This window comes from Cyclopterus lumpus, chromosome 20 (assembly GCF_009769545.1).
Source record: "Cyclopterus lumpus isolate fCycLum1 chromosome 20, fCycLum1.pri, whole genome shotgun sequence".
In the NCBI taxonomy this organism is placed as follows: Eukaryota; Metazoa; Chordata; class Actinopteri; order Perciformes; family Cyclopteridae; genus Cyclopterus; species Cyclopterus lumpus.
The window spans coordinates 2,471,344-2,498,843 of record NC_046985.1 but is presented as its reverse complement, the minus strand read 5'-3'; the positions used below and the strand labels follow the sequence as shown (position 1 = coordinate 2,498,843).

The following is a 27,500-nucleotide window of genomic DNA, read 5'->3' as shown; positions in this document are numbered from 1 at the left end:
TTATCAAGAGACTTTTTTTTATCCAAATGTTTTTAAATGGCCTTCTCCACCAAATAGTACGGAGAAACACATCTGTTCTCGAGCGGAGGCAACAAACAATCCTTATTTACTCTCTGCCCTTCCAGTTCACTTAGCGACTACCAACCAATGGGATTCAGGGCAACTACAGTGGAACAACCAGCTGGATTACTGTGTTTGTTTACCACGAGTGGTCTTGGTCCTGTTGCCTCATAGTACCCATAAAAAGTGAATGAATCCGTAGGCGGTAGTTTTAATGGATGAGCACGGTGGCCAGAAACACGTATCTGGCTAGCAGAACCTGAGATTAACTGCAGGTACATTTTGTTAGTGGTTTTGTCTGGAGAACATCAAGGTTTCTCTGGAAGAGAAGATCCAGATTGAAACTAGTCAATTCTATTATGTGTGTGTTCTTTTATCAGTCACAGCTGCACACTTTCCTTTTTGGCGTCCTTGATTGTTATAAGTCGATAGTTTTCTGCTCTGATTTCTTCTCATATCATATTAAAATGCCTCTTTCATTGCTTTACGTATGTAGTCGTAGAACAATAGAGTACCAGTCTATTCTAAAACCGTATTTATTTTTAGATGTACTTATTATAAGTCCCTCAATGAAACGTCTTGTCTCCTGTTGTCTCAACAATGCCCAGAATATCCCCCTTATCAGCAAACCTGGCAACGTGGCCAAAGGGAACCAATTTAATGTCTGAGGAGACTTCTGCCTTCTGCAGGAAAACCCTGGATTTGATATCTCTCCCACTGGCAGCAGATATATACCAAAGATAAACTCTGGCCCAATTTCCTCTCCGCAAATAACACCGACTGGGGAATCGCGTCGCTTTTGAGTCGTTTTTAAACACAACACGGCGTACCAAGAACTCCGATTCCGACAGAAGTATTTTATCTTTTGTTTCCATTTGTTTCCTTTTCTTTTTTTTCATCTCGCGGGTTAGCTGAACACAACGGACGGACTTTGAAGTCGAAATAAAACCATTCAGAGTTCGTAGTAATTAAATTCACCTTTTGTCAGCCACAGGAAGCAGTTTCCTCTTGTTGGTTGTGGGAAAAGTCACTTTTTCAAACTGGATTTTGTGGCCTTTTAACACGAGAAACACAGGGGGTTTGAGGTTTAAAAAAAGACAGGACACTTAAGTGAACATATAGATAGTTAATGATTAAAACTTGTAGGCTCTGTCGTTAACTCTACGAGACTTAACCGCTTGCATTGGCCAGATGGAAATGTCACATGTATTTTTAGCACTCTGTCACAGTTTCCTTTCGTCCTTCTTTTCCCTCACCTCGTCTCACCAAAAGACATGTTTTTGATGGCAAGGTTGCACATCTGAGAGCTCACCCTCTGGCCCAGCGTGGAGTCTGCTGAGGGGCTTCCCGGCCTTCTGCAGTGGCGTTTCCAACAGATGATGCAACGGTCTGGAACACGGAGAGGGGGGACGGCCAGTGTCACAGTTATTACTATTAGAGCCTCGGTTTGTCTTGTAAGCCCCGGAGCTCTACAGTGGAAGGACTGCATGGTGGTCTTTGGGGTTAGACCGAGCTCTTCCAGAGTTTATGATGGGAAAGCTTTGTGGTTTCAGAAACATGGTTCTTTCGTGTTCGTTGAGCCGCAGCAGTCAACTATAACTTAAAAAATAAGTATTGTATGTATTATGCATCTCTGGTGTTCTCAGCAACTCAGCTCAGTGCATGAAGGGAATTCTGTTGGCCTAACTTCAAAGGATAAGTGACCGATGGCTATAAGATGTCACCATCTCTCTCTCCGTTTATCACAAACAGGCGGCGCCCTCCGGTTCTGCCGACTAAAAGAAGTCAGATTGTACAGAAGTTTATGATAAAATGACTTGATTTATTATCAGTAAACATGAGTTTTTGGTCTCAATCTCTAGTTTCAAGTCTTCTTCAATACAGCGCGATGTTCATTTAGTAAATTATGTTCATTTAGTAAATTATGGTAAATCTTTTGTAAAAATTGACCATGAAGCAGGGTATGCTTTGGGGCGGGGCTACTGTGATTGACAGGTTTGCTGTTGCTACCAGAGCCACATACGGCATCTCTACGGAGCGTTCTCACTCATAACAGAGAAACTGAAACATGACACCTGAATAACCGAGACAGGTCAGATTGAGTACTTTTAAAAAGTGTTTATCAAGTTTTCAGCTCTGCCTGTGGCCGCGCATCCCAAAACTATCCCAACAGGTGTTTTGGGTTTCTTTAGCATTTGGAAGCAATTTGCATGCATTGCCAGTACAAGGCAGAGGGGATGGAACCAATTTAGTTTGAGAAATTGTATTTATGCACAGCACATTTGGAGGAGTTTGGAAGCTGTCATTGAAGCAGAAATGCACCTGATAGACCTGAAACTGAAACAAATGAAACAAAGACCAAGCTGAAGCGCCAAGCTGCTGCCACGATAAATCACGTCAGAAAGCTTGAAGCGCCACAAGCGGATCCCGATTACTCGTTTCCTTGAGGTCATGCTGTCGGTTCACCTCCCGGGTGAGAATAAGAGCTCCGGGTCAGATGTTCAGGATCAAAGAGCCGGTCGGGGGGGGCCGGCAGGTACTTGGTGAGGACTTTTACGGGCGCTAGCAGCTACATGCAATCTCCACTGTTATAGGAGGACAAGGGGAGAGGCCAGCCCGTACATGTGGAAAGCTTTACACCCAAGAACTCTCACTTCTACAGGCCAACGTGGTGGAATATTCGCTTCTGGATGCAAATCAAACGTGTCATGTTGTAGAGCTCCGAGACTATTCGATATTAAAGAGAGAATAACGAGGTTGTCTCTCTCCGTGTGTGTGTGTGTGTGTGTTTGTTTATAACAGCAAAGATTAACGGCCTAACTTCCAGTTTCACGGCTGATTTATTCCGCAGGTTTTAGGGTTGTCGAAAACTCAGAAGAGTCAAGTTGGGTTGAACCCACTTCATGTTATGAAAGACGGTGATCGCGTTAGACACAGATATACACTTTGAATGGAATGGGATCTGTTTTCTGTCACGGGTGCTTTTTTTTGTTGGGTTTGCATGTAAACATGTAGGTTTTATAGATTCACTGCAGTCTTTTCTGCTTCGCTCTATAGCACATTGTTATTTTATTGATTGATTATTGTACTTGGAAAGAGGAAATCAGAGCATTGGATTAAAGTTCTCGAGCAACACAATAGAATCCAACGTTGCACTGGATCTCTTACCTGAGTAACATCCACGATAATTTCAACCAAATAGATAGAGGCTCTATTAAAGCCACTGAAACTGTATCTTCATGTTTAGTACTTTTACACCTGCTTCAGAACAAACAACAACAACAGCATGAAAACTGAGGCCACATTTCAAGCCCCCTCCCTGAGTAGTGGGTTTAAAAAGAGGCATTACGTATAGACGGATGTCACTGAATAGGTTCTACTCTCGGCTTTGCAGTCCGTTGTCATTTTATTGAATATTTTTAAATGTCTCATGCATGTTTTCCTCAGAGCGTGCACTAGGTACAACACAACCTTTGCCCGCTGCTGCCAAACAAATAAAATATCCCTGTGGAAACACTGCGAGCCTCACTGGCCTCTTCCCACGTCTGCAACTCACTTTAAAAGTTATGCTCAACAGGATGCCGAGTGTGAGAGCCAGCAATAACAATATAATCGTGTTTACTCCATTTGTTTCACGTTTGCTTTAAAAAGTCAAACACTTGAAGTGAAGCGAAGGCCTCGTATCTCTGATCGTTCCCCAACGTTCTTTGGATCAGTTCGGCCAACGCCCTTGGCATTGCTCCAACATCTGCCACCCAAGATCAACACAATAAGAAATGTGTTCATTAGGAGATGCACAAGGCGAGGATGTTCTCCACGGAGTAATGTGGTGAATGAAAACAGTGCCGATGTTGCCGTCATCCAGGCAGATGAAGTCATCACCGGCATTGGTCGATCCTAAGCAGCTGGACCATTGGGATCTTGGCTGTTTGCCCGTGTTTGCCTTTGTTTGGGTTCGGCTGTAGCTCATGGAGAGAGTGGTCGTCCCGCAACCACGAAGTACCAGGTTCTCCTTCTCCCTCTCTCTTCCACTTTCTATCTTCTTGCAGGCCAACTTCAACACACGTCTAGACCCTGCAGATTAGACCAATTCACACACTTTTCTCAGTTTGCCCAGACAAAGAGAATTGCCTCCTCCTCCTCCTCCTCCTCCTCCTCCTCCTCCGAGGTAAATCTGGCCACTTTGTCAACAAGTTATTAAGTAAACGTCTGTCCATCTTTAATTGAGTGCTTCTGAAAAGGTTCGGCCTTTGTTTTGGCCACACCACTCCAAGCACTTGGGAGACGAAAGGAATTCCAAGTCCGAATAACTAGCCAATGAGCTTGACCTGGTTTTGGCCCGACAAATGGTGCTGAGTGTTCTCAGTTGCTGTAGGACACTGGGGGTCAAGAATCGGGGTCCTTTCCTTCCTGGGCTGGACCTGGACTGCATTTTGACCCAATTTAGCAACTAATTGACAGCTGCATTTTGAGACGGTTGGGATGCATGAAGACTCCCTTTCCGTGATTGAGCGAAGGAGGTTGAAGGAGCATTTTGATTACAGTCGTAATCTGCATCATTCGGGTAGCAGGTATGGCTCTCCTTTTCGGTCCAAGAGCTCTTCATCACAGTCAATGTCAGTGAAGTAGCTAAAGGCAGAATGACTTTTTATCAAGTGGAAATACAAATGATGTGAAGAACAGTACAGCCCAATGTCACATTGAATTACTAAAAGGGATTCAAGGGGTCCTAGCATCAAACGATACTGACCAGGCCTCGGAGGCCAACAGCAATGTGAGCTTGAAATGAGCTCATTGAGTGCAGATCATTGAGGTCGTTCTCGTCTGGGTCAGCCGGGACCCGGGTCAAGACTCTCTAATCGGTGTCGGGGGGAACCGGCGCCGTTGACTCGAATCAATGAAATGGACCGGGCTGCAGGCGGGATTGGCCGACGCATCGCTCTTCAAACTGTGTGCAGCGAAACAGCCCGAGAGCCAGAGCAGATGGTATCACTCAGACCACCCCCCACCCCCCACCGCCCCCCTCCCTCTGTAGGAACAGTTTGGATAAGCTACACAAGTATCTCCTATGTGATGAATACATTGAATGCATGCCAAAACCTTCGGCTGACCTCAAAAAAGCCGTGGCATCCATCACTGGAAGAGAAGGAACGAGGATCTTAAGGGATTGCCTCATGGCTCGAGGAGCTGATATGGACGAAGATGAAAAGGATGTTGATGTTCAGCTGCAAACGTTGAGCCTTCAGTGGCACCTTAGCACATTTGCTGCGGTTACACTTTTTCCTTGTCTTGGCCCTCTTTATTCCTCACTCAGCAGCTCAGAGTTTTTCCATTCCTCCTCCTCCCTTTTCTTTTTACTCTCCTTGACAATCCATCGCGATGTCAAAAGGTCCCAGTTTGTTTTCTTGAGTAAGTTGCTTCAAAACCTTTCTCTCTTTTTTTTTGCCTATTTTAATGATTGATTGACTCTTTCTTTCTCATCACCTTTCCCCCCCCTCTCGTCCTCTTCTTTTCACTCCTGTGCACCGTTCATTACAGATCACAGGATCATCTTCCATTCCTACGTTTTTTCCCATGATGAAGTGATGAAGTCTCGCCCCAAAGGTTCCTTGTTAAAGGCGAGCTGCCAAACGAACAGGACAGATCTTTCTTTTTTTTTATTTTACAGACAGCCCATCATTCCTCTGACACTTTGGTCAGAGTGCAGTTTCTACAGCTGGTCAAACACAGCTTGGGGTAAGCCAGAAACAACGGAGGCCCCGTGACACCTGACCCCCTGTGGACATGCGCTTTTACCACCAGCCTGACAATTGCTTTAATTAACTGGAAGGCAGGAGTAAGGGAGCAGCGCTTCCAACGTGTTTTTAAACTCTATCACTTCAGGTATCAACAGATCCGACTGGTGATGAGAGGGCCACACAAGCTCTTCTTGAGGTTTTTGCCTCTCTTCTATACATTTGCTCTCCAGTTAGCAGACCAGGTTCTTTTGTGTGTTTTTTAAATATACCCTACTGTTGCTTTCTACTTTATTTCCACATTAATCAGACCAAATGGGTACTTTATATGATTTGTATTCTGAAAGTAGGATGAATACATTAAGAAGCACAGTGAATGCACAGGCCGGGCCATGAAGAAACAGTGATTCAGATGTTCATCTCTACACCTTTATACCTATAAAGCAATAAAGAATGCAGTTTTAAACTGCACGTAATTTCCGATATTGTGCCGAAAAGCGACCCGAGGGGGCTTTAAGTGAAGAATTAAGAAAACAACGTGGCGAAAATATTCTCCTTCACAAAGGTGGTACTGTTCTGCTGCCAAGTTGGTCCCCATATGAAGATGGAAGATAAGAATTGTGAAGCAGCGGGGGAGCTGGCAGCCGTGAGAGTGTGTCTGTGTGTGTGTGTGTGTGTGTGTGAGTGTGAGTGTGAGTGTGAGTGTGAGTGTGTGTTTCATACGAGACGGACAGGAGTAATACTTGGCTCCACTGTCCTAACCGACTAAACTATTTGGCCTTTGGCTCTCTGCAGCCGTGGACGTGCCAGCTTGTCCGGGCACACAGAAAAAAAAAAAGACCCTTATCGCTGACCCCAGTGCTGTCCAATGTTGGCTTATACGGGCACACGCCAGAGCTTTGCATCACTGGTCCAGTTTTCTTTAAGCGCGGCGCGGACGCAGTATGAAAAGTGCAGCAGGTGGTGTACGTTGTGTTATTCTCCGGTAACATGAAATGCCCACTCTGCATCAAGTACCTTCTAGACAGTCGGCCCATTCATTTAGAAACTACAACATTATGACACCACAAGCTCATTCCGTCCTGACCTGCAATGACCCCCATCCTGCTGCATGCTACACTTACACTCTTGTCATTATGAAGTCGTTAGCTGCTCCTCTTCCTCTCTGCTGGAGTCACACTGGGACCTATTAACCCCTTGTAAAAACTACCAGTGCTGCCATTAAACACCAGTGTAGCGTCAGACAGTCTTTCCTGGCGGACTCCGACTGTTTTTCCAAGACACACTCAGAGCTAAGATATTTGCTGAGTCAAATTACGGCTATTTTGGGGACATAAAATAACAATATAGATGGTCTAGATCGAATATGGACTTGGTTTCCAGTGTACTAATGCGACCCCACGTCATTTTGTCTGTTCATCGTCTGTATGAAATGCAAACCTTCTCTCACAGGGGAGGGAGTAGATCAAGGAGCAGATTTCCACTGAAAGAGTTCAGAAAGAGCTTTTCCACTGCATACCTTATACTACTTTAAATGGACGGCAAGTCCGCAAGACCACCGGCAGAGAAGAATCTGGTCCGCCTCGCCGAGAGACAACCCGGCTCCCCAAGATGGATGTTGGATGGAACACAAGAATGCGCTCCGCGGACCGCTCAGCCCCTTTTTTCCCCCGGTCCAGACCTCACTTTACCTGTCACACATAAGGCTCCCGTTGTGCCTGCTGCAGTGTGAGAGAGCCATAGAAAGAGAGACTTCAAAAAAAAAGAATAAAAAGCCGCATTAAGAAACTATGTAGTGCTGTCATTGTTCAAACTTGTATGGCCTCTGGTGACCACATTATAAACAACAAATGTGGGAATAGGGTTCGGCCACTGGCATGAAAATCCTCCATCACACAAACGGTGAACGGTCGCCTTCCTAAACCCCGCCCCTTTTCAGTCTGAGCTCCAATAACAGTTGAGCAAGCTTGGCACCAGGCAGACCCTCAGTTTAACTTAAACATTAACTATGGAAGTCACAATCTGGATGGACACATCGCATATAGTCACAGCTGATGTTAGCAACATGCTAGCTTAATAGCAAAAGGAGTCTTATGTCAGATCGCCAACGGCAACCGAGTTTTGCTGACGCTGCACCTGTTGTCTCGAGCTGCTTTTGGCCACTACTTCCTCTCCAACCTGCACAATCCCAACCACTCGATCCAGGTCACGTTGGAGGTCGCGGGGCCAATGAAGCCAACAGGACAATCAGCATCCTCCAGAGATCCAACAATGGAGTCCCCAAGAACCCGTCCATGAAGATCAGGAGCGAATCAGTGACAAGGTCCACACTGTGCAATAATACATCCCATCCCCTCGCATCTGGGAGTCTCTCTTGGTGGTTTCAATACCGCAGCTGGCATCAATAACAACGAGACAGTGCGCACTACCTCATTCAGCTGCGGTGGGGTTTGCGGCGAGTCATTTCTCGGCGCAGACGTTGGCCGATTGGAGCCGAACAGGGTTCACATGTGTGCCGGCGACACAAAGAGGTGTGTCCGGTCGGGCCGCGGTCGGGCCGCGGTCGGGCCGCGGTCGGGGCGACGTCTGGCACATTGCAAGTGGCCGTAATTCGAAGGAGGTCGAGTGTGAGCTTAATCCATGCACAGGCCGGAGGGGCGTAGCGCTCCCATCGGACGCACACAATTAGTGCGATGAAGACCAGATTAGAAATACTTTGAAACGTTTCTTTGAGAGAATTCCTGAGTTTTAAAGATACTAACCACAGAGGTTTGTTTAAGACTCTTGATGTCAGCTCTCCATCCAGGTTATCGTTCCCTCCCCTCGTGCATTAGTTTGGCTTCTGTGGAAATTCCCCAGAATTACTGAACGTTTAGGATTCGTTTCCCCCTTTACCCGACGAGGTAATTGCATTTTCTTTCTTCTTTTCCCCGCCCAACAAACTAGAAGCCTGTGTTTGAATAATCAGACCCCTAAAGCTGAAGTGGTTGCCACTGGGGATCGGGGTCGTCGGGGTGAACAGGGCTTTGGTGGAGTCCGTCTCGGCTCTGAGACTTTCGTGGAGCAACTTTACTGTACCGAGAGGAAACTTTACTGTACCAGGGGAAAAGTGACGGATATGAAACCCTGCAGATAGAATTTGGATGTGATTCGTGGCGATGTTGTTGTTGGTTACGGCACACTTTGTTTCTTCTCCAGAGAGTATCGCTTGCACATTTCTGCGGTTTGTGTTCTCAGCAGCTGCATCGCAACTGCTTCGTCTGTTTCACAATTCCGTCATTTCAAAAAGGACGAAGGAGGAAATACCCTAAAAAAAAACAACAACTCATTAATCATCCAGTCCAACTGATTGGCTCCTTCAAATTAGTCCTGTGTGTTGTTGTTGCTGCACCGATAAGCAAAGGCAAATCGAGCCTGTCGATATCTCAGAGGGGAAGAGATTCACCCGAATATGAATTAAAATACCTGTGGCCGCGTTCCAGCAGTGAGGATGGCGAGGGTTTTGAAACGGCTTACTCAGATTCTCCTAAAACCATCTGCTTCGTCTTACATGCAGTTCAAATTTAAGTCGCTGTAAAAAGCTGTTTCCATTTTCTGTGATAATCAGCTGTGGGGTATTAGAGCGTGGTTTCATGTTGGCTTTACTGCGGTAAACGGCCTTCCTCTTTACGAGGACCGTCGGCACTAAACGTTGTACTTTTATTACCTGTAACTCTTTTGTGAAAAGGCTTTTGTCAGGTCACGGCAGCCTTGATTGTGTTCACATTATTAAGTGAGCTTCTCTGGATCCAAGGAATCTGAGAACAAGCCTCTTTTATACGGACCTCTGCTGTACATTAAAGCTGCACCAGGTAACTCCCCCGCACGGCAGCTGCAGATATCTATTTGCATATCCGAGCATATGAAGGACTCCTTTGTACCTGCGCTTCCAAAAGCACTGAATAAGAGTATCTAAGGTGAATTTACCGTTCAATGCTGCAGCTCTAACGTGTGATTTAGACGTGAAGTTATACCCTTATTACAAAATATTAGTTGAAGTTGTAGGACTACTTCATTTGGTAGAAAGTAGGTCCAATGAATAGCCTTCACTGTGATTCAATTGATTATTCAGGACATCGGTTCTAAAAAGACACGTTGCTTGTTTTTCATGCATCTCAAACTCAGTGAAAGCAGGGACACGTCTCAATCAATGGGCATACAAAAACTAAGAGCAAAACTATCTGCATCTGCTAGAAAGATGTGGGAAAAAAATTATATTTATTTTCAAATTGTATTAAATTTGTATTAAATTCTTTTTTAATTCATATTTAATGTATATATATTTTAATTTTTACTTTAATTAATTAATTTCTATTTTTATTTTTTAAATTTATTTAAATTTGTATTGTTTTAAAAAAATATATTTTTATTTTAGTATTTGTATTATTATTTTTATTAATTAATTAATTTATTATATATATATTTTTTTTTTAATCATTTCATGTTCCCTTTGACCAGTAGGCAAACAAGAGCCTTATATATAAATAAAAAAGAGCCAATTTGTCCGTGAATTCACATTCCTGATCATTTTTACTGCCTCTTCACGTTATATTGTCTTCAATAGGTTTACCTGCCATTTTGAAGAGAAATAAATAAATCATCACTTTGTTTTATGCATGCAAACACATACACATTTTAAATACTTAATGAGACATAAATGCTCCAAACCTTTTCCTCTCATCAACACAAACAGGAAGTACACAAGCCTTTCACATCCGATTGGTTGTCATAAGCAGGCTACAATTATCAGGGCAATGCGAACATGCAGGCTCCCTCTTGTGGCTCAAAGGTGTAATTAAAGTTGAATAAAAGACTATCTCCTGCCACCCACCTGTGGGAATGACTTAGTAAGATTGTCTCTTTCCCAGCAGGCCTCTGGCTCCTATCTGAGCAGCACCATCACATTCCTAACACACAGGAGTCACACACAGCTGCTGCCTCATTATTAAGATATATAGGATCCTCCCATTTCTACTTTAACGTGGCGGCCACATTCCCACGAATCACACACACACACACACACACACATGATTTGGATTAGCTAGAGGTCAGAGAATGAGACGGTGGGACATGACGTCATCGCTCAGTGAACAGGGGGGTGTTTAGAAATCCACGAGCTTGAGAACGATGATAAAACGTACATACGACGACCCTGTCGAAGTCAAAACAGAATCAAATTCCCCTTTTTTTTGTGTGTTTTTGTCATTGTTGTCTGGCCATGCCATTGTCAGCAGATGCTTCCCCTGCTGCTGCATTCAGGGGCACTCAGACATTTAATATGTCAGCTGCCGACTATAACTATTTATGCAAGAAATGGGACAAATTGCCATGTTTTCCTCACAGCGCTTCTCTTTCTTCCACCTTGGCTTGGCTTCCCCCCCCCGCCCCCCCTCCCCCTTTGCCTCTCTCCACGTACTTGGACGGAGTTCACCAGACACATTTATTTTTCCCCTGCTGAACACACACTCAGTGCACTTGTTGCCCCGTCCGAGTGCTGTGACGTGGAGCGACAGATGGCTGAGCTTTGATTGGCCCAAACGATGTGTCCGTCATCTCCACATCGTTATGACCTCTTCTTCTTTCTTTTTTAATCGAGCGCTCACATCTTAGTCAAAGCTACAGAGAACTTAGCCAAACACATGCTCCCTTAACGTGTTCAGGTCCTGGGTCCTGAACTCGAACATCATTTGTTCCAGTTCCACGTGTGAGTGTTCCTGCAATACGCATTACATTTACGGGAGAGCAAATGAGAAGGAGAAACTGATTAAATTAATTATTTTTAAGAATAAGAAGAATTCATAAATAAGAAGAAGAATTAATAAAATTTTATACAATAATATTTTTTCTCCCAAAACTAATCCCATTTAGTGCATTCAAGCTTCTTTTTTTATTCAACAACGTCCCAAAATATAATCTCAACCGCCCCGAGGTCGGTGTGAACTGTCAAAAAAAATCTAAATATTATTTATTTATCTTGTTATTGTCATCTACACACATGATGTATTGTTTTTAATGAGATATTAGCTTTGAACAACAAATGTGCAGCATTAATACCCAATCTAATATTGTTTATATGTGTTTCCCACAAGGATCTGTCTTGTGAGCGAGCTGTGTGTGTGTGTGTGTGTGTGTGTGTGTGTGTGTGTGTGTTTGTTAGGTCTACCTCCTCAGGTACAGAGATGATATCAGAGGTGCTCATAGAGTCCATAACCCCCCGTCTGTTATATGAAACACAGCATGTTGTTCATCTGGAGCGCGCTGGTGTTTTGGGGTTCATCTGTTTCCACTCGAGCTGAACTCCACTTGTACCGTTGTGCATTTGAGCTTTCTATTTATCCCCAGAAATGCATATTTATGAGCAGCAAGCGAAGTACACATCCTGAATACTGAATACCGAGTTATGCAGATCGGCCCCTGCAGTATAACATAGCAGCTAAAGGCTCAACACCTACGTTGCATCCTCTAATACTCTGATATATTCTACATGCTATTCTTATGTTCCAACACCCATCGTGACCTACCGACACTTAGCTTACCATTTATGCACATATATTTATTATGCAGAACAAAGGGAGGACCGGGCTCCTCGCTTTTACTTTTTCTTTTTTTTTTCCTTCTTGTGAAAAGCTTCTAAAAGTCAATAGAAATCACATTTTACGGGGAGGACTCGTAACTTGTCTTTTATGAAATAGTTTGCAGGAGTGTTTCTTCTTCTTTCAAAATCCCCCCCCTCCCCCGTCATAAAATAATCCTTTGGAAAAAATGTTGCCACATCGATAGATGGCGACCGCAGATTAGTAATTTTCTTTGCTTTTCATTGAAGTCCATCTTCACCCCCGAGGCCTAACAGCCATTTTCATCCCAATGAAACACAGATTTCTGAAGGAAAGTCCGCGCTCACACCATCTTGGTTGTGTTCACACATTAAATCCACACGGCGTGTTGTTTACGGCCCAAAGAGCACGTCTGGAAGTGTGCACCATCTCTCACTTCCCTTTGATTGACAGTACACATCACGTCCTGAGTGTGATTGAGCCTGATGTCACGATGTGTCGGCGCCAACAACGCCGAGTTAAACTCGTCCATTGCTCTCGCCAACGCATCCTCCTCTTCCAAGAAGAAGGGAGTTCCCCTCCCCGACGCCAGTGGTTCTCCTCGGAGGCCCGCGGGGCGACTGGCTCGGCAGCGGCCTCACGCGCCTTGAAGTTATTACCGCTGTTAGCCGGTATCTCCGGAGCCGCCCTGCCCCCCCCCCCCCCCCCCCCCCCGCTTCCAGTGCAGGTGCTGCTGAAGACTCGGCCAAGAAAGATTACACTGGAGGGAAGTCACACGATTACTCACAAGCTTCTCACGGCTGTGTCTCGTACAAATATGCATACAATACAATAAAAATATGATGCACAAATATACGTGTGACATGGGACGTCCCCCCCCCCCCCCCCCCACTGGTCCAGCTGTTGAGTCTCCGACGCCAGCGGAGGAACATCTGCAGTGATGTCACTTTTCGGGGAGCGGAGATCGAGTGAAAGTGACACGCCGGACTGTGGGAATGTTGTGAGAAGTTTGGCAGGACTTTGCCAGTGACATCACAGGGGGGCGGGGCTTCTGGAGCCAGAAATGGGTCAGAGAGTATTTGGGAAAACCTTTTTTTTTTTAGGGTCTGAAAAGACAAGAAATACAAGCTGAGTACCTCCAATGGAAGACATGCAGCTTTCAGTTGTCAAGAGTGACTCTTAAGTGTATCTTAAGTGGAGAATTTTAGTGTTCCAAAAGAGTGACATGTGACATGCTTTAGTGTTCCAAAAGAGTGACATGTGACATGCTTTAGTGTTCCAAAAGAGTCTTTAGTGTTCCAAAAGAGTGACATGTGACATGATTTAGTGTACCAAAAGAGTGACATGTGACATGCTTTAGTGTACCAAAAGAGTGACATGTGACATGCTTTAGTGTACCAAAAGAGTGACATGTGACATGCTTTAGTGTTCCAAAAGAGTGACATGTGACATGCTTTAGTGTTCCAAAAGAGTGACATGTGACATGCTTTAGTGTTCTTCTTCTTCTACTGAGAACCAGGCTACTGTGACTGAAACATGAAGAAGAAGAGATGTGCTGCAGCCTGTGAATGGAGATCTTCAGAAGAAGAAACCACCGTCATCTTCGTGTTTAGTCATCTTCTCTGAGGAAGACACACGGCCCCGAAACCACACGTGGAACACACGCACACACGCACACACACACGCACACACACACACACACACACACACACACACACACACACACACACACACACACACACACACACACACACACACACAATGAGTGGTCGGCTTAGATAAACACACTCCGGTATTATCCCAGAGACCGTGTTCTCTAACCTACAATCCAAGGGGTCAGGAGGTCACGCAGCGGAGTGGTGTGGGTTGCACTCCATTGTTATTTTTTAATAACTGTCGGGGGTTTCAATCCAATTAACGCTCGGGGGGGGGGGGTATGCCTCTCATCCTGCGGGCCACACACACACACACACACACACACACACAGTAACTCTTACCCACTCTCAGTCTATCTCTCTTTGCCCTACTCTTTTTTTTGGCTTTGTCAGTCCATCTCACACACACACGCGCGCAGGCACACGCACACACGCGGTATAGGCCTCATTTACAGGAGCTGCCACTGCGCGGCACATGTGTGTATTAGTCTCACCTAATGCCTTCCAGATGCCCGGCCTCCATCCCCCCACGTGCGCTCTCCGAAAGAACAGACGATTGTTCCAGGTTGCTCCTCGCTAAGGAGAACCAGGTGTGGATGGGACCGCGAGTGTGCACACATGTGTGTGTGTGTGTGTGTGTGTGTGTGTGTGTTTGTTTGTGACAGAGGGAAAGGGGAGAAAGGCGTGCAGTAGGTGCAGTAGGTGCAGTAGGTGCAGCGGTGCAGTAGGTGCAGTAGGTGCAGTAGGTGCAGCGGTGCAGTAGGTGCAGTAGGTGCAGCGGTGCAGTAGGTGCAGTAGGTGCAGTAGGTGCAGTAGGTGGGCATTCACTGGGAGCTTTGCGTGTGTCTGGAGGGGCAATGAGGGCTCAGGGCGAGTGTGTGTGTGCTTCAGCCGGAGCTCCTCGTCACACTCTTGGCGAACCTCTCGGGGGCGTATCCAACGTGGCGTCAAACTTCAAGATGTCCGACGACAGAATCGAGGACAGCCGGGAGCTTTTCTTCACGTCGTCCTCCAGCGTGCTCGCTGCTCTCCGGGAACTCTTTCGAAATGAATATTAATTGAATATATGTTGAAGGATCAGAATGTAATGAAAAGAATAATCTGCTCAACTTTTGTGAAAAGACGAGTGAAAGACGAGTTATAAAGGTGACTTCACCTGCAGCACCGTCTGTTCTGTGGAATGCTTTAATTTCTAGGATAACATCTCAGTCCTCTGACCATACATGCTGCATGTATAGAGGCCTATTGAATACTAGTCATAGTCCTATATTTAGAAATGAATGGATGTCATCATTGATAATTAATAACGACTGAGATACGAAAGGCTTTTGGCACCAATGCGTTGCTTCATTCTGCACAGTGAGGTTCGTCTTGACTCCATCTGAGGTTTCCGTATGAGCACATGGCGGCCATCGGTCTCCTCGTGCACCTTTGTTTGATTACTCTGTCAGCCCCGGGTTTATTTTGGAGCCGCCAGTCGGCCGCTGATCCGCTTGCTTCCGCTAACACGTCCGCGTCCGCCTTCCTTTTGTTTTCCGTTCCTTCCCTGCAGAGCGCTCGTCCCCGACGGCCTTGGACCTGACGGAGTTGATCGGCGTGCCCCTCCCTCCCTCCGTCTCCTTCGTCACGGGTTTCGAGGGTTACCCCGCCTACAGCTTCGGCCCGGACGCCAACGTGGGCCGCCTCACAAAGTCCTTCGTCCCCGACCCGTTCTACCACGACTTCGCCATCACGGTCACGGCCAAGCCGACCACGCGGCGCGGCGGCGTGCTGTTCGCCATCACCGACGCTTACCAAAAGGTAGGGCCCACATCTACACACCTCTCTACGACATGTGCACAAAGAGAACGTAAATAACCTTTTGTTCTCCTTCTAAGGTTGTGCATTTAGGCGTAGCGCTGTCCGAGGTGGAGGATGGCTCCCAGAGAGTCATATTGTACTACACCGACCCAGGAACCAGAGGCGGGACCCAGGAAGCAGCTTCCTTCAAGATGGGAGACCTGACGGGGAGATGGGCGCGGTTCTCCCTGACCGTGCAGGGGGCGGAGGTGGGTTCTCTTTTTAATGTCTTTAATGCTCCTACGGATTTCTGCACTCAAGCATTTTGCATGCAGTCAACTGGGTGACCTTGGATAGCATTAATTATTGATATATTATTGTGAAAGGTGTTCAGTTACACAGAGTGGAAGAAATGAAACTGCAGTGTGTGTGAACTTTTCGGTACGATCGTGGAGCGTTTTGTTCATGGAAACTAATATCGAGGCATGAGCCTTTTGGTTCATAAAAACAAATGATGGAGTCGGTCTCCGTCACGCTGAATCAGCTGCCAGACGTTTGGAGCGCCGGTGAGTATTTACAGCAGCAGGAAGGTTTAATGTGACACGGCACCTGTAGTGAAGGAGCACGGCAGCGGCTCAGTGATGTGTTTTTAATGGTTTGTGGACAACAATGGAGCTCTATGGCACGGAGAAATGAGAAGGAGGCAGAATTATCCTTTAACAATACTCCAATGCAAGTTTGTAACTGCAGTCTCTTCAACAGACGTTATATATATATATTTATTTGTATTTATTTGTTCTGGATTGCCAGAAATAAGCATGTGTGCGTGTGCCCCTTTGTTCGCCCAGGTGCGTCTCTACATGGACTGTGAGGAGTACCACCGAGTGGCCTTCACCAGGAGCCCTCGGCCCCTGACCTTCGAGGCCAGCTCGGGGATCTTCGTGGGGAACGCCGGGGGCACGGGCCTGGACCGCTTTGTGGTGAGCCTGAACGTGTTGTCGTGGTTACGGTCGTGTGCAAATCAATGTTCTGCTGCGCGGCATGCGTAGCTGTCGGTGGATGTCGAACCAACCAGAAACAAACGTTTCAACCGCCTGTTTCACATCGCAGTCTTTGTCGGGAGCTTTATGACCACAGGAGACAGGGAATGGACGGACGGGCACCTCCTTAATCTGTGAGCGCTCATAAATGACAAGCCCAATGTGATTAACATGTTTTTCTGTTTTTCGGGGAGAGATCTCTCATCTGAGTCTCATCTTGAATGAGTTACACTCGGTGCTGCAACCGCAAAACAATGTCACCGACCTCGTGCAATAGTTTAAAAATAGTATGTGTGCTCTTGTAAATGCAAATGAAGCAGTAAGTCAACTTGTGGCTGCGGGGCTAAACTTGACGTGACCTTGTGACCTTTTAAACCAAAACCAGGCCTCTCCTATGCCGTGTTGCAGCCTCCTTCCTCCTTCCTCCGTCCCCTCCGTCCCCTCCGTCCCCCTCCTTCCTCATTCCCCTCCTTCCCCTCCGTCCTCCTCCTTCCTCCTTCCCCTCCTTCCCCTCCTTCCCCTCCTTCCTCCTTCCTCTCCGTCCCCTCCTTCCTCCTTCCTCCTTCCTCCTTCCCCTCCGTCCCCTCCTTCCCCTCCTTCCCCTCCTTTTTTTGTTTTTTTGTTACTGGAACAACGATTTAAAGAGGTTTCTCTACTCACTCTGATGTGGGTGTTTACGTCATGGAGAGCTTGAGTTTCATTCCAGACTGAAATCAATTCATTCTAACATCATTTAAAATCATATATAAATATTATTTACCAGCCGAAGTGACCACTTGACAGTAAAGTTGAGGGTTGATCTCCAGAGGATGGCTGTTGTTGACGTTGTGGTGGCTTGGTGGGGTAACAGGGACGCTGGACTTATAATAAAGACAACAGGAAGTTGTTGTTTTTTCCCATAGTGATATAATTAAATTTACTATCATTTTAATTAAGATATAATTACTATTATCATTTCATCCCATGAGTCGCAGTTATTGGCATTTTGTTAAAATCACTTTGTTGCATCTAATCCAAATGATAAAAAATAAAACCACTTTAATAAAACCCCATTGCTTTCAATAAAGAGTATACAGATTATTTTTCATTTGGAAAGAGCGAAGTTAGCTTCTTTCCCCTGTCGTCGTCCTTTATGCTAAGCTAATATACGCTAACCCCTGCTGGCTCTAGTTCCACACTCGTAGAAGCAGAGTAGGGTAGTGGTAGTCGTCCCTGCTGGGAGCCGACGCCACACTGCTGTAGGCCCAGTCCGGGTTGCCCACCACAATCATTTAAATGTGTATATTAATGGAAATGCGAGTAATTATGTCAAAGTTATCATTCTATTCTGTTATCGCAAATGATGTCACAATTGCAATACCAATGAAAATAATCACGATTCGAAAAAAAAAAAAGTCATCAACCCGGCACATCAATAAATAATCAGCTTTGTTTTACAACAGATGAGTTTTTATGTGCATGTTTCAATCCTCAAATCACTTTCATAATAAAACCGTTCGTATCACTTTAGAGGAACTGGCGACACCTTGTGGCACAAAAAGCACATTACAGGCCGAAGAGCTCTTTTGTAGGCGTTGTTGGAGCTCGAGTTTGTGTCATGGCTTCGTAACAGCATGTTGAAATTATGGAAATTGACTGAGAGTGTTCTCACACACACACACACACACACACACACACACACACACTTGGCCAGTGCCATCTAAAGTGACTCTCTGTTGCTTTGGCAACAACACTTTCCTCAACACGGTGTCTGCCAGCAACTGCAGACCTTCAGAAGCGCTTCCACTATTTTTTCTTTCTTTCCCCGAAATCCCTGAATCTCTCCAGAATATTACACAAACGATATTCATACATCGAGTAGATGTGTTGAGTTACGTGTCACACAAAAGGTCCCTCCATTGTGTGTGACCCAAAAACCTCAAAGCCATGAAGACGTTTCCATGCACCCTGCTAACATCCCAGTATTATTATGAATCTGATATGTCCCATGTATTCCAAATCTGGCACGTGGCACATTTTCCATTCCAGACATGTGGGACGTGCCAATATTATTCAGATTTTAGGAGCATTCTCTGGTCGTATATAAACACCACAGTTGGAGCGTGTAACGCCTGGTCTGCAAAAAAATATTTTATTTAACGGGCGGCTGCATGAAAACAGGAATATTATTGGAATGTTCTTTTTCGTTACCCATGCAAAATAACAGGAATGTCTTCTTTTTGTGCGTGTGTGTGCATGTGTGTGCGTGTGTGTGTGTGTGTGTGTGTGTGCGTGTGTGAGTGTGTTAGCTAGCCTTTGAAGCATGCCACAGTCACAGCCTGGCACCGACAAACCCCTCCCAGTGTTTACGTTGGTAATAATTTAAAAAGTTTTCCAAACCCGGCGTCTCGGTCCTTCATCCGCAGGAACTCACACACGGCATTGTTTACTTTAAGATGTGTGTTGTTTACTGCACAAACAGACGTATCTGATTATCCACCCAGCACTTCCCTCTCTTGCCCTCCGTTCTTCGGCCCCTGGCCTGAACTCAATATCAATAAACTTAATCAGTGTTTACTGATCTGATAATGAGTCAAACGCTCCGGCGCTCAGATCGGAGGGACCAAGTGCATGTGTGCACACACTTGTGCATGCACTAAATAAATGAACACACTCGTGCATGCACTAAATAAATGAACACACTCGTGCATGCACTAAATAAATGAACACACTCGTGCATGCACTAAATGAATAAACACACTTGCGCATGCACTAAATGAATGAACACACTTGTGCATGCACTAAATGAATGAACACACTTGTGCATGCACTAAATGAATAAACACACTTGCACATGCACTAAATGAATGAACACACTTGCACATGCACTAAATAAATGAACACACTCGTGCATGCACTAAATAAATTAACACACTTGTGCATGCACTAAATAAATGAACACACTCGTGCATGCACTAAATAAATGAACACACTCGTGCATGCACTAAATGAATAAACACACTTGTGCATGCACTAAATGAATAAACACACTTGCACATGCACTAAATAAATGAACACACTTGTGCATGCACTAAATGAATAAACACACTCGTGCATGCACTAAATAAATGAACACACTCGTGCATGCACTAAATGAATGAACACACTTGCACATGCACTAAATGAATAAACACACTTGCACATGCACTAAATAAATGAACACACTTGTGCATGCACTAAATGAATAAACACACTCGTGCATGCACTAAATAAATGAACACACTCGTGCATGCACTAAATAAATGAACACACTTGCGCATGCACTAAATAAATGAACACACTTGCGCATGCACTAAATAAATGAACACACTTGTGCATGCACTCAATAAATGAACACACTCGTGCATGCACTAAATAAATGAACACACTCGTGCATGCACTAAATGAATGAACACACTTGCGCATGCACTAAATAAATGAACACACTCGTGCATGCACTAAATGAATGAACACACTTGCGCATGCACTAAATAAATGAACACACTCGTGCATGCACTAAATGAATGAACACACTTGCGCATGCACTAAATAAATGAACACACTTGTGCATGCACTAAATAAATTAACACACTTGTGCATGCACTAAATAAATGAACACACTTGTGCATGCACTAAATGAATGAACACAAAAAAACTCTTATAAACAGATTTCGAACTTTTTGGGATAAATCATCAGAATCGTGACTTTTGGTTACAAACCAGTGACATTTACTGGTATATGTAACTGGGATACACTGGGAATATTAACATGCATTGACGACCTGATGTCATAGTGTACCATCAGCATCGTGCATCTCGCTTCAAAGAAATGTCCTAAGATGACAAAGATGTCTGACGCAAAAACTGCAATATAATTATATATTGGTATTAATTTCCACTGTCACTGGGTTAAATCATTGACCATTATGACCGAATAGTATTTATTTTTCAGAATTCTACCCTTTAAATGTCAGTTTGTTTACATAAGACCAATATAGTTATATTTTTTAAATTATTTTCTATATAGGAAACAAAAAAATGGTTAAATCTGCAAGATAATAGTAAAAAGTCAGGACTCCTTGAAATAATAAAGTGCGTGATGCCTTTAATGGCTGTGGGATCAAAAAGTTGTGTTTTTTTAATGGAGATGTTTTTGAGCGTCTATCTTTTTGGGGATTATCCATAAAGTGAAATAATAACCGACATAAACGTCTTGAAACAAGAGTCAACATCTTTGGGATTCACTTGCAGCTTCTGTATTAAGAACGATGTCGTGCATGTTTGACCTTGCACACGTGTGTAAGGTCAAACATGCACGACATCGTCAGTGGCTCAGAGTCACTCAACTCTGGTCCCTAACAGCTTTAACACAGTTCACGTGATGAGAAGAAAGGTCTTTGTAGAGCGTCTGGATGGGCCTGAGGCAGATGTTTCACTGTGTGTGTGTGTGTGTGTGTGTGTGTGTGTGTGTGTGTGTGTGTGTGTGTGTGTGTGTTGTGTGCACGCTGCATAACCGCTGACAGGCGGAGGTGCTGCTGCTGCTCCGTGGGAAACCTGTGAGCTTCAATGAAACGTGATCCCAAACGCAGCGTAACGCTCTCTCTCCTCTCAGGGCTCCATCCAGCAGCTGCTGCTGAAGGAGGATCCCACGGCCCCAGATGACCAGTGTGAGGAGGACGACCCTTATGTGAGCGCACACACACACACACACACACACACACACACACACACACACACACACACACACAGTGACAAGTTCCTGCAGGTTCAACATGGAACCATTCCTCCCTCTAGTGGTGGAAACGGAGTATTACAGTGACTCTCCTCGCTCTCTCTCTCTCTCTCCACGTTTATCTTCTGACTCTTTCTTGTCCTCCTCTCTCTCTCTCTCCACGTTTATCTTCTGACTCTTTCCTGTCCTCTCTCATTCTCTCTCTCCACATTTATCTTCTGACTCTTTCTTGTCCTCCTCTCTCGTTCTCTCTCTCCACGTTTATCTTCTGACTCTTTCTTGTCCTCCTCTCTCGTTCTCTCTCTCCACGTTTATCTTCTGACTCTTTCTTGTCCTCCTCTCTCTCTCTCTCTCCACGTTTATCTTCTGACTCTTTCCTGTCCTCTCTCGTTCTCTCTCTCCACGTTTATCTTCTGACTCTTTCCTGTCCTCCGTTCTCATTCTCTCTCTCCACGTTTATCTTCTGACTCTTTCTTGTCCTCCGTTCTCGTTCTCTCTCTCCACGTTTATCTTCTGACTCTTTCCTGTCCTCCTCTCTCTCTCTCTCTCTCCACGTTTATCTTCTGACTCTTTCCTGTCCTCCTCTCTCTCTCTCTCTCTCCACGTTTATCTTCTGACTCTTTCTTGTCCTCCTCTCTCGTTCTCTCTCTCCACGTTTATCTTCTGACTCTTTCTTGTCCTCCTCTCTCGTTCTCTCGTTCTCTCTCTCTCTTTTCTCCACGTTTATCTTCTGACTCTTTCTTGTCCTCCGTTGTCATTCTCTCTTTCCACGTTTATCTTCTCACTCTGTCTTGTCCTCCTCTCTCGTTCTCTCTCTCCACGTTTATCTTCTGACTCTTTCTTGTCCTCCATTCTCGTTCTCTCTCTCCGTGTTTATCTTCTGACTCTTTCTTGTCCTCCTCTCTCGTTCTCTCTCTCCGTGTTTATCTTGTGACTCTTTCTTGTCCTCCGTTCTCGTTCTCTCTCTCCACATTTATATTGTGACTCTTTCTTGTCCTCCTCTCTCGTTCTCTCTCTCCATGTTTATCTTCTGACTCTTTCCTGTCCTCCGTTCTCGTTCTCTCTCTCCACGTTTATCTTCTGACTCTTTCTTGTCCTCCTCTCTCGTTCTCTCTCTCCACGTTTATCTTCTGACTCTTTCTTGTCCTCCGTTCTCGTTCTCTCTCTCCACGTTTATCTTCTGACTCTTTCTTGTCCTCCGTTTCTTGTTCTCTCTCTCCACGTTTATCTTCTGACTCTTTCTTGTCCTCCGTTCTCGTTCTCTCTCTCTCTCTCTCTCTCTCTCTCTCTCCATGTTTATCTTCTGACTCTTTCCTGTCCTCTCTCGTTCTCTCTCTCCGTGTTTATCTTCTGACTCTTTCTTGTCCTCCGTTCTCATTCTCTCTCTCCACGTTTATCTTCTGACTCTTTCTTGTCCTCCTCTCTCGTTCTCTCTCTCCACGTTTATCTTCTGACTCTTTCTTGTCCTCCTCTCTCGTTCTCTCTCTCCACGTTTATCTTCTGACTCTTTCCTGTCCTCCGTTCTCGTTCTCTCTCTCCACGTTTATCTTCTGACTCTTTCCTGTCCTCTCTCGTTCTCTCTCTCCACGTTTATCTTCTGACTCTTTCCTGTCCTCCGTTCTCATTCTCTCTCTCCACGTTTATCTTCTGACTCTTTCTTGTCCTCCGTTCTTGTTCTCTCTCTCCACGTTTATCTTCTGACTCTTTCCTGTCCTCCTCTCTCTCTCTCTCTCTCCACGTTTATCTTCTGACTCTTTCTTGTCCTCCGTTCTCATTCTCTCTCTCCACGTTTATCTTCTGACTCTTTCTTGTCCTCCTCTCTCGTTCTCTCTCTCCACGTTTATCTTCTGACTCTTTCTTGTCCTCCATTCTCGTTCTCTCTCTCCACGTTTATCTCTTGACTCTTTCTTGTCCTCCTCTCTCGTTCTCTCGTTCTCTCTCTCTCTTTTCTCCACGTTTATCTTCTGACTCTTTCTTGTCCTCCGTTCTCGTTCTCTCTCTCTCTCTCTCTCCATGTTTATCTTCTGACTCTTTCTTGTCCTCGTTCTCATTCTCTCTCTCCGTGTTTATCTTCTGACTCTTTCTTGTCCTCCTCTCTCGTTCTCTCGTTCTCTCTCTCTCTTTTCTCCACGTTTATCTTCTGACTCTTTCTTGTCCTCCGTTCTCGTTCTCTCTCTCTCTCTCTCTCCATGTTTATCTTCTGACTCTTTCTTGTCCTCGTTCTCATTCTCTCTCTCCGTGTTTATCTTCTGACTCTTTCTTGTCCTCCGTTCTCGTTCTCTCTCTCCACGTTTATCTTCTGACTCTTTCTTGTCCTCCGTTCTCGTTCTCTCTCTCCACGTTTATCTTCTGACTCTTTCTTGTCCTCCGTTCTCGTTCTCTCTCTCCACATTTATCTTGTGACTCTTTCTTGTCCTCCTCTCTCGTTCTCTCTCTCCACGTTTATCTTCTGACTCTTTCTTGTCCTCCTCTCTCGTTCTCTCTCTCCACGTTTATCTTCTGACTCTTTCTTGTCCTCCTCTCTCGTTCTCTCTCTCCACGTTTATCTTCTGACTCTTTCTTGTCCTCCTCTCGTTCTCTCTCTCCACGTTTATCTTCTGACTCTTTCTTGTCCTCCGTTTCTTGTTCTCTCTCTCCACGTTTATCTTCTGACTCTTTCCTGTCCTCCTCTCTCTCTCTCTCTCTCCACGTTTATCTTCTGACTCTTTCTTGTCCTCCGTTCTCATTCTCTCTCTCCACGTTTATCTTCTGACTCTTTCTTGTCCTCCTCTCTCGTTCTCTCTCTCCACGTTTATCTTCTGACTCTTTCTTGTCCTCCATTCTCGTTCTCTCTCTCCACGTTTATCTTCTGACTCTTTCTTGTCCTCCTCTCTCGTTCTCTCGTTCTCTCTCTCTCTTTTCTCCACGTTTATCTTCTGACTCTTTCTTGTCCTCCGTTCTCGTTCTCTCTCTCTCTCTCTCTCCATGTTTATCTTCTGACTCTTTCTTGTCCTCGTTCTCATTCTCTCTCTCCGTGTTTATCTTCTGACTCTTTCTTGTCCTCCTCTCTCGTTCTCTCTCTCCACGTTTATCTTCTGACTCTTTCCTGTCCTCCTCTCTCGTTCTCTCTCTCCGTGTTTATCTTCTGACTCTTTCTTGTCCTCCTCTCTCTCTCTCTCTCTCCACGTTTATCTTCTGACTCTTTCTTGTCCTCCTCTCTCGTTCTCTCTCTCCACGTTTATCTTCTGACTCTTTCTTGTCCTCCTCTCTCGTTCTCTCTCTCCACGTTTATCTTCTGACTCTTTCTTGTCCTCCGTTCTCGTTCTCTCTCTCCACATTTATCTTGTGACTCTTTCTTGTCCTCCGTTCTCGTTCTCTCTCTCCACGTTTATCTTCTGACTCTTTCTTGTCCTCCGTTCTCGTTCTCTCTCTCCACATTTATCTTGTGACTCTTTCTTGTCCTCCTCTCTCGTTCTCTCTCTCCACGTTTATCTTCTGACTCTTTCTTGTCCTCCTCTCTCTCTCTCTCCACGTTTATCTTCTGACTCTTTCTTGTCCTCCGTTCTCGTTCTCTCTCTCCACGTTTATCTTCTGACTCTTTCTTGTCCTCCTCTCTCGTTCTCTCTCTCCACATTTATCTTCTGACTCTTTCTTGTCCTCCTCTCTCGTTCTCTCTCTCCATGTTTATCTTCTGACTCTTTCTTGTCCTCCTCTCGTTCTCTCTCTCCACGTTTATCTTCTGACTCTTTCTTGTCCTCCGTTTCTTGTTCTCTCTCTCCACGTTTATCTTCTGACTCTTTCTTGTCCTCCGTTCTCGTTCTCTCTCTCCACGTTTATCTTGTGACTCTTTCTTGTCCTCCTCTCTCGTTCTCTCTCTCCACATTTATCTTCTGACTCTTTCTTGTCCTCCTCTCTCGTTCTCTCTCTCCACGTTTATCTTCTGACTCTTTCTTGTCCTCCTCTCTCGTTCTCTCTCTCCACGTTTATCTTCTGACTCTTTCTTGTCCTCCGTTCTCGTTCTCTCTCTCCACGTTTATCTTCTGACTCTTTCTTGTCCTCCTCTCTCGTTCTCTCTCTCCACATTTATCTTGTGACTCTTTCTTGTCCTCCTCTCTCGTTCTCTCTCTCCACATTTATCTTCTGACTCTTTCTTGTCCTCCTCTCTCTCTCTCTCTCCACGTTTATCTTCTGACTCTTTCTTGTCCTCCTCTCGTTCTCTCTCTCCACGTTTATCTTCTGACTCTTTCTTGTCCTCCGTTCTCGTTCTCTCTCTCCACGTTTATCTTCTGACTCTTTCTTGTCCTCCGTTCTCGTTCTCTCTCTCCACATTTATCTTCTGACTCTTTCTTGTCCTCCTCTCTCTCTCTCTCTCCACGTTTATCTTCTGACTCTTTCTTGTCCTCCTCTCGTTCTCTCTCTCCACGTTTATCTTCTGACTCTTTCTTGTCCTCCGTTCTCGTTCTCTCTCTCCACGTTTATCTTCTGACTCTTTCTTGTCCTCCGTTCTTGTTCTCTCTCTCCAGGCCTCTGGATACGGAAGCGGTGACGATGCGTATGAAGACATTGAGGGAATGGACGAAGTGAAGAAGATTGTGGAGGAGAGAGAGTACACCATGGTGACTGCGACACACACACACACACACACACACACACACACACACACACACACACACACACACACACACACACACACACACACACACACACAAAAGGAAAACGCAACAGGGCGAGCGAGGAAACAGGACCAGATTATTTGACTTTAAGAGTTCCACGTTTTGGGAAGTTTTCAGATTTCATTTAATTAAATTCTATTTTATAAATAACACATTTTAAATTGTTTGATTTCATTCCATCCTACTTCACTTTTAACATTGAGCTGTTTCAGGTTTGAAACACGAGCTCTCGTACCCGTGAGATTCAAACATACTAAACATACTATAATAATAATAATTTGGACATAGACCAGAAGGACAGTTCGGAGCAGCTGGTATTTTTTTATTTTTTTAACCAGGTTTTCTGTTGATCTGATTCTAATTATGTTCATTCCTGTCAGGTTAATTGTAGCTGATGTTAATAATAAATAATAATAATATAGTGCAATTTGATGAAATATTCTGCGCTGGTATTACAACCCACATTAAATATGTTGACTGTGATGGTACCTGAAGTACCTCAGTGCTACGTCAGAGTGGAAGCTGTGAGATCAAAAGTCTTCTGCACGACGTTTACATACAAACATGCTGAATTATGACCACGACATTTGTTTTCCAGCCCTTCGCGGAGCTGGACTCCACTTACAGCGCCCCGGTACAAGCTCCGCCCACTGAGAGGTCACGAGGTCTCGATGATGATGAGGAAGAGGAGTATGTGGACATCGAGGAGCCTTCTGGACAGGAAGTGGAGATGACCACAGTAATAAGAGGTAAAAAAAATCCTTTCGGGCATTCCTTTCGTGTGTGTGTGTGTGTGTGTGTGTGTGTGTGTGTGTGTGTGTGTGTGTGTGTGTGTGTGTGTGTGTGCTGACATGGAGGTAATGCTGATACCTTGGCTTGTATTTCCCAACGTTCGCCAGCAGATGGTGCTGGAGGACTCTCTCCTTTTCTCTCATCTGACCTGCCCTAAATTAAGATTTCATAATTTAATAGGTCATATAATCATGGAATTGTAAATATATATATATGTATTATTCTTATTCATTTTTTGGGGGTATTCCTCTTCACTTTGTGTCTTTGTTCCAGAGAAATCATTTCAGACGGTTGCTCCACACACGGCATTTGAAACAGTAAGTAGTGATTTTCTTCATATAACATATTTCATATATCATATATCATATAACATGATGACCAATAACGACTCAGCAGCTGGAGTCTCGGTCGTTATGTTTCTGTGAATTTTAATTAATAAACGAA

General features: G+C 44.9%; 1 protein-coding gene across 2 annotated transcripts in view; it reads left to right on the top strand.

Moving 5' to 3' along the window:
• The window catches only part of LOC117749873 (collagen alpha-1(XVIII) chain-like), a 57,140-nt gene that overhangs the window by 11,173 nt on the left and 18,467 nt on the right, over nt 1–27,500 (top strand). For both annotated transcript variants that reach the window (XM_034560691.1, XM_034560690.1), the window contains exons 3-9: nt 15,596–15,843; nt 15,921–16,091; nt 16,671–16,802; nt 21,493–21,567; nt 26,115–26,207; nt 26,863–27,013; nt 27,330–27,373. In XM_034560691.1, the coding sequence (XP_034416582.1) occupies nt 15,596–15,843; nt 15,921–16,091; nt 16,671–16,802; nt 21,493–21,567; nt 26,115–26,207; nt 26,863–27,013; nt 27,330–27,373 (914 nt within the window). The remainder of the gene's footprint in view (nt 1–15,595; nt 15,844–15,920; nt 16,092–16,670; nt 16,803–21,492; nt 21,568–26,114; nt 26,208–26,862; nt 27,014–27,329; nt 27,374–27,500) is intronic.